The sequence below is a fragment of the Merops nubicus genome, unplaced genomic scaffold (genome assembly GCF_000691845.1).
Source record: "Merops nubicus isolate BGI_N331 unplaced genomic scaffold, ASM69184v1 scaffold34613, whole genome shotgun sequence".
Taxonomy (NCBI): Eukaryota; Metazoa; Chordata; class Aves; order Coraciiformes; family Meropidae; genus Merops; species Merops nubicus.
This window is the reverse complement of record NW_008600231.1, coordinates 13099-20919: the sequence shown is the minus strand read 5'-3', so window position 1 is coordinate 20919 and position 7821 is coordinate 13099. Positions and strand designations below refer to the sequence as shown.

At 36.0% G+C, this 7821-nt stretch overlaps 1 protein-coding gene across 1 annotated transcript in view; it reads left to right on the top strand.

The window, feature by feature from the left end:
* UFL1 (UFM1-specific ligase 1) overlaps positions 1–6667 on the top strand; it is a gene marked incomplete at its 5' end in the record, with an annotated part of 21510 nt that extends 14843 nt beyond the window's left edge. Inside the window, 7 exons of the mRNA XM_008937651.1 lie at positions 1636–1756; positions 2714–2877; positions 4030–4160; positions 4302–4382; positions 5002–5087; positions 5528–5708; positions 6420–6667. Of these exons, the coding sequence (XP_008935899.1) occupies positions 1636–1756; positions 2714–2877; positions 4030–4160; positions 4302–4382; positions 5002–5087; positions 5528–5708; positions 6420–6632 (977 nt within the window). The remainder of the gene's footprint in view (positions 1–1635; positions 1757–2713; positions 2878–4029; positions 4161–4301; positions 4383–5001; positions 5088–5527; positions 5709–6419) is intronic.
* Between the last annotated feature and the right edge of the window lie 1154 nt (positions 6668–7821).

Here is a 7821-nt window from a genome sequence, read left to right as displayed (position 1 = left end):
GCTGAACAGTGTATGAGAAATGGAGATCTCATCCAGTTCCAAAGCCTAAGTTAACAAACTGTAGCAATGAAACAGTATTTGGATGTTTTTCCTCATACGGATAAAATATATAGTCAAAGTAAAGTTTTATTGTTTTAAATAAGTTTCATCTTGTTTCACTGAGACTCCTATCTGAAGCTAGCTACCTTTGTAACTATTGACTTTCTAGTGGAGAGCAGATACTTTGAAGGCCTAGTCTGTCTCACTTGTTTTAGATGTGTATTACAGGATGGAGTCGTCCCTATTGGTGCCCATTTTTCTACCTTTACTGTTAGGAGAAGGAGCATGGATGGCTACCTCAGAAGTGAATGCCTGCATTGTTAGACTTCTAGCAAACAGTGGTTGCAATCATAATTATGTGTTACTTCTTTTATTCAGTGAAATAACAGAAATATGTTCTTGCATTTCATATATAATATCTAGACTTTTAATACTGATTGAAAATTACTTTTAAACATTGTATTAGTAGTTGTGAAGTACAACATCTTAATTTTGTGTGATACCACTATAATAGTTAACTGTAATTCACATATTTATGAAGTTATTTTTCAAGGCTGCTCAGTTACTGAGTAAAACTGTTAAATCACCTTTTTTTGGGTGGGTAACCTTTCATGTTTTACAATTGTTGCTGCTTGTATTGCTGAATTGTAATAATAGATTGAACCAAAATCCCAAGTAACCACTCCAATATAAATAAGACCTTCTAAAAGCTGGTTTAAGCTCCCTTTCCACCCGTTTATACAGCTTTGTATGTTGCTCATTGCTACAGTGGCACAACTGGGAAGGTCACTGATTTCTAGTCTTTCAGTTTTCTTATGGGCAGAATAAACACGTTTCATGCTGAGTCTGGAACATGGAATGCTTGCCATTTTCTGGTTCCTTGTCATCATTCTGATCTCATTCTTACATGTAAAAGCTAAATTCTGCAACATGCAGATAAACTTCATATTTTGTCCAAACCCAAAATAGAGATGCGATGCGCTAATTCATATGCTTTTACAAGCTTCGTGTAATTTGATTTTATTCCTGGAACTTCCTGTCTCATTTAGTATTCTTGCTTTATCGTGTCTCAAATTTTATACTGTAACCACAAGTTGTGGATGCTTTCTGCTACCTGATTGTGGACCTTACTAAGTAGGGTTTAAAAAAACCCAACAACCTTGTGAAATCCTTCAAATAGGAACATTCTGTTAAGTTTTGACATTTTAAAAAACTGTTTGGTCTTGGTGACCCACCTGATCATCATCACCTGGTGACCAAACTGATCTTGGTGACCAAAATGATCATCATTTCCAAACTAATCAATGGGCCAGGCAGTTTGAAATGTCTCACCAAAAATGCATTTTTTTTATATACGGCTTAAGATGCCTATTACAGAAAAAAAACCCTTTTAAGTGATCAAAAGAGAAATTTTGTCAGTTTTTCATGTGTAAAATTTAAACGTCATGTAGTCATCCTTTTTTTTTTTCTGTTGGTAATACGTTTCCTCTGTGGAGGTTCTGACTTTGAGCCATTTCAGTGCCTCATGCCACAGAGTAACTGCAGCAAAAGTAAATCCGGTGTTTCCTCAGTGAGTGTTGCTCATGGCCACTACAGGTAGGAGTAAGCAGCTGGAGTTCCATTTCTTGTCAGAAGAGGAAATTCAGGATGTTCTGAAGACCCACATGCAGGATTGCCCCGAAGAGCTTATTGCAGAACTTGCTGAACACCTAATAAGGTAATTTCAGTATTCAGCTGGAGTAAGAGCATTTGGGATACACTCCAGATGAATCCTCTCTTCAGTCTGTTTGGGTTATAAAACATGTTTTGCTGATGGAAATTGGCCACAGTGTTCTTTTTCTATACAGTTTCATGTTGCATACTTTTTTATGTATTAGAAAATGGTGCTGACACAGTAATGAGAAATGGTGATTCTGCTTAGCAGTAGGTGGTTCTGCATCCTTTGTCAGCAAGCGTATTTTCAGTTTCATAGATGTATCTCTAACCACTCACAGTGATCCATGTTGGGGTTTCACCTGCCCACTCTTCTGTACCACCCTTGGTATATTTCCATGTTCCTTCTCTTCTGTGGCTCCCCTGATACCAGTGTGAACTGGGTAGTAAGCTAGGTCAGCAAACTGATCTAAGCAAAGAATAACTTCTTTTAAAAGGTGTTCCAAACAAAAGAGAGAATGTGAATATGTGTGTTCGGGGCAAAATAGGACTGTAACAGCCCATGCTTGAATAAGCATGGGAGTGCAGTGGTAACTGCATTTTTAGAAGGGCCTGTGCTATTTTAATGCAACTTAAATCTTCCCCTTTTTACAGCTCTTATTGATCTGAAATTTGTCCAGAGATCCCTGAAGGCATTTGTGATTAACATTGCTTCTGGAAATCTTCTGGGTTTCATTTTGTTCCCATTTAGGAGTTGTTATGAGTTAAAACCTTGGCAAGCTTTTACATACCATGCATACTGTAACCAATAGTACTTCTGCAGTTAAAAAAGTACATTTTAATTTCCCACTGCTTTCAGTAATTTGCTTTTTATTTATCTCACCATTCTGCGGCCTTTATGTCCAATTCATTTACTGCATAACGAGGTAGCTTTCTCTGTGGCTGGTACATTTGGAAAACCTCACAGTTTTACACTTGGCTTAATGTTCCCTTTTTCTCCTTTCTTCTTCCATGTTCTAAGGCCTTTAACAAAAACTTACCAGGAAGTTGTGCGTTCTGTTTTTACATCTTCAACGTCTTCCTCCGGAGCAAGCAGAAGACAGACTATGAAAGACTTGCAGGAGGAATTCTCAAACTTGTACAACAACATTCGGTTATTTGAAAAGGGAACAAAGTATTTCACAGGTACAATAAATATATACATTAAAAAAAATGGGTATGTTCCTTCAAGGATGTCAGATTTACTCTAGAGTCTATATGCAAGGTCAAAGAAGAATGTTGAAGAAGAAGGAACTTAGAGATGTGTTTGCACTGCCTAACAGTGACCTATGCTGGAGTGCCTTCCTTTGCATACTTATTGAAAGGTGTTCTCTTTATTTCATATTCATAGTCTTCTCTTCAAGATAGTTGTGGGTTGTCGTCCTTCTTTCAGAAGTGTCTGCATCCCTCCCTGGTTTTTGTTGTTTGGGGGTGCGGAGAGAAAATTAAAAAGAAAGAAAAAAAAGTAGCATGCTGACTTCATTCTGTCACCTGTGCTACTGATGAAAGAATTGAATACTATCTGATTCTAACAAGCCTCTGTTAAAACCTCTTTTAGGTTTGATACAGAAGGTAACTTCTCCTTGAGAGTAGTTTTTGAAAAAAGTGTAGATTCATTTTGCAATACATGACTTTGTAAGGTGTCTTCTTTAGCTACCTTTATTTTGTGACAGAAAAGCAGCATTAGGTAAATTCCAAGATCTCTGCAGTGTTCAGCTTTCTTGGAGAACATTTGCTGTGCAATACTTGTAACAAAAAAACACTAGCACTAAAGTAGTGAAACACTAGCAGAAAACTCGGACATTCCAATGTGTAGGAATAAATAGAATTATTTCCCATTAGCCTCTGTTTCTTGTACATGTATTCTGTAGCCTCTTTTTTCTAAAATTCTGCTGTTTCAACCATGAAGTCATGTGCCTGCTTTTCTGTTTAACTCCTTGTCCTTGTAGACTTTTCTTTGTTGTTCTTTTACTTTTTAATTGTTGATGGGTAGCAGTGATTGTTCCTTAGTGGTTCAGGAGAGTTGTACAGGGGCTAGTGTACTGCTTACGCAGATATGCCTTTGAAATATTAACAATGCATTAAAATATGCCTACAGACCTGAAAGCTCATTGTTTTTACATGGAAGAATGTTCCATAAGCAACTGCAAATGAGGGATGTTAGCTTCATGTATCCAGATAACTTTGTCATACTGCTCATGGTTGATAGAGCCCGCATTTTAGGAAATGCTATGTTAACTGTCACAGGAATCAGATAACTGTAATAAGTTAATTGTAATTACTTGTTTCTTTAAACAGATGAGACTCAGACTAACCTTGCCAAACACCTATTGAAGACTGTCTGTACAGACATTACTAATCTTATTTTCAACTTCCTGGCATCTGATTCAATGATGACAACAGAAAATTATTCTACAATCACAAGTGAGGTACACAGATAACAGTTCCTTTTTAACAGTCTCAAGTAGATCAGTGATGTTTATTTAATATTTAAGTATCTTCTGTTCAAATATTCCTACAGCTAAAATGGTAATTAATATTACAGATTAGTTGCATTCTTGTCTCTTCAGGTCCGGACCAAGATTTTAGGTAAATTGCCAGAAGATACCAAGGGTCCTTTAACTAAACTGCATACTTCTCTGAATGGCAAGGTAAAGTGATCCAGAATCAGAGTTCAGATTTTCTAGTCTGCCGATACAATGCTAATAAACAGCTGACATGCATAGCATAGTACGTAACTGCTGCTACTGTGAAGGATGAAGGAAAATAATCTTCTAAATTTGGGTAAGTTGGTGAGAGCAAGCACATTTCCATATCTGAATTTTAAGAGGTGAAAAGGTGGCCTTACATTTTAATACTCATAGTCACCTAGCTCTTTGCTTCCAGATGGAATCCAGTTTCTCTTTTATGTGCAAGTGAGAAAAATAAAAGCTGATAAAGACAAAAAAACCTTCGGATTATAAGTACAAAGGAAAGTAATTTATTAATTATTTTATGCAAAAGGCCATACTAATATGTTTCTTAAGGAAAAAAATATATGTAAAAAATTGCAGAACATGTATTCCCTTTTTAGTTCAATTTTTAAGACTAGTAGATTGTAGTTTGGTTTAGCATTTAATTTCTCCTAAATACGTTTTACTTTCTCTTTTCTTCTGTAGTTTATTCCAGGTGTATTCACGGTCATCTGTTCATGTGATTAGTTGTGACCAGTAGTTAATGTTTCTTATCAGCTGCTAACACAGATTAAATACTGATATCATTTTTTAATAGAGTGTGGAAGATTTTCTTTCGTGCCTTGATTCTGCAGTGGATATTTGTGGCATTATGGTGAAAAAAGGAGACAAAAAGAAGGAAAGGTACCTTAATTTTATTTATTGTATGCATAGTATGTGAATTGTAACTCTGTTACTGCACAAGTGTTAGATGTTCGGTTCGGTCGCAGTCACACAGAATGTGTAAGTAAGAGACAGTCTTTGGTTCCAAACTGTTCAGCTGAAAAAGTACAAAGTCAGGCAGTCTTCATTCCACGGGGGAGGGAGGAGAGTGGAGTTAATATTGAGCTAATTTGCTTTACTCGCTGCTTACTGCAACACAGTTTATTAATTCACTAGGGGGGCTTTCAGCATCTGAGCTACACCAGTGCTAGCTTTTTTTGATGTGGAATTTTACATAAAGAAATGGTCAATGAGAGGAGAAAATAAAAATTAATTGAATCAAGGCATGTTTTAGAGTCTATTATTGACCACTGTAAGACAGAATGAGAAATTTTTTTATATAATATATTTCTGTTCCTTAGACAAGTCCTGTTTCAGCATAGACAAGCTCTGATTGAACAGCTGAAAGTCACAGAGGATCCAGCTCTGGTTCTGCACCTGACATCAGTACTGTTATTTCAGTTTTCAACACACTGTATGCTTCATGCACCAGGAAGATCAGTACCACAGATCATTAATTTCCTAAGTGGCAAGATCCCAGAGGTATTCCTTTCTAGCTTTTTAAGGGGAAAGTTCCTTTTTTCTATGACAGAACATAAAAGTTGTGCCTTAACTATTTCTGATGGATAACACTGGCAGCTTCATGCTTCGTGTCTAATCATTACTTTACGTACAGAATATACAATTCCTCTGATCTGTATTGTATTTCAAACCTAACGTATCAGGGATCCATCTTCAGTATTTTTTAAGTAACATTAAAAATTAGCATGTTATTACTACTGTAGCTTTTGCCTATATCCATAGAGACAGCTATGTATTGGGAGATGTTACAATTCTTATAACTGAAAATATTTACACTCTCTTTTCTCCCAGCTAGAGCTTGGTTGCTTTTTAAACTTTTCTAATACAGTTTTAAAGAAGGATATACCTCTTCAAAAGTAAAAATATTGAAATTCTGTATTCTAAACTGCCAAAACTGGTGATGTTTAATAATTGCATTGCTTTCCTGCTTCAGTGGTTAATTGTTCTGTTCTTAAAGAATGGATGCACTTTCATTTTTTCTGCCTCTTTGAATGTCTTCTCAGAATTTAGGTTGCAAAATACCTTGATGAAAATATATTTATCACTAATCCTCTTCAGGCAGGCATGAGAGAATGATTAAAATGATTATTTTTATTTTTTTTAAAGGTCTGTGTACCTTCTCTGTAACATTGACATTCCTTTGGTTTGTTCTGTTTTTTTTTTTTCCCTCAGGATCAGCATTCTCTGTTAGTCAAATACCAGGGATTAGTAGTGAAACAACTGATAAGCCAAACTAAGAAAAGTGATCATGGAGATGGTGACACAACAAATAACGCGGAAGAGCAGGAAGGAGCAGACACCATTCGGAAAGAGCTCCAGGACATCACAGCCTCTATCAAAGATCTTGTTCTCAGACCTAGGAAATCTTCTGTAACAGAGGACTAAAACTATTATTCAGTGCATCTGCACCCATGATACAGTCAGATTTTAATTTTATTGTCCTGAAGGGAAGGATAGCAGAAAATGCCCAACAAACTGCACAATTTGGCTTCTAACAGTTGCAAGTCACAGCCAGGGAACACAGTTGTTGGGTGATGGTGACAAATGGAGTTTTGTAATGTACTGCTACAGTGTACCTCTAACACACGTTAAATGTAGATGTGACAGAGCACGACTGTGGACACTTAAGGTATGAAATCAGTGGGTTTTAATTGACATCTTCATGTGAGGCCTCAAAAAATAGTTATTCTTCAAACAGTGGATTCTGTTCCATACACACGGGCTTATAGTTTTATTTCTCTGGTTTGGTTTTATAGTAATCTAAAGGTTCCATATAAGCCTCTATATCTTAATTTCAAGTACTACTTTTGAAACATATACCTAAAGGTATATGAGTGAAAGGCCATCTTTACTTTTTAGTATCATTAGTGGATGTTTTCAGCTTCTGTTTCTAGACCACAACAGTAATAACGTTGGGTACAGGTGTATATTGCTAAAAGTAAGAGGAGTGACCCACTACTAATGTGAATGTCTAAATGTACTGAGAGCTTATGAAAATCAGCACGCTTGTGCTGTTAATGCTTCCTGTTAATATCTGGAATAGCTGTTCATTTAAACTTGTGATACCCTTTTGTGTTGGTATTTTGGAGTTGGATAAATAGTATTATAGCTGCCATATTTTACAGCCTGTATTTTCAGTAGACTTGAGTTCTTAGTCCAGTTCCCACAGCAGTTAGAAGTACTTGCTTACATTCTGTCAGCTCCTTGAAAGAACTTGTGGTATTCTGTTTATCCTGAGTTTCTTTAAAAGAATTTAGTGTGTGATCTTCCTACATAAACTTCATAGACTGAAATATTGGCTAAAGTGTTTCCCTCAAGTTTTTTACCAGCGTTAATTTTACATCAGTGATACTTTATTTCTTCAGGGAAGCAGAAGAATGTGTAAAATAGAGTGCTGCCACTATTCATGATGTAATTCTTCTATGTCAGATATACTTTAACTTATTTTTAAGAGAAGATGATATTCAAACCAGAAATACTTTGACTGTATTACTTCAGTATTGCCCAGTGATTTCATGTATGTCATTTCAAGTTTTTGCATAAAATCAAGTTTGAGTATTAAGACAAGAAATAG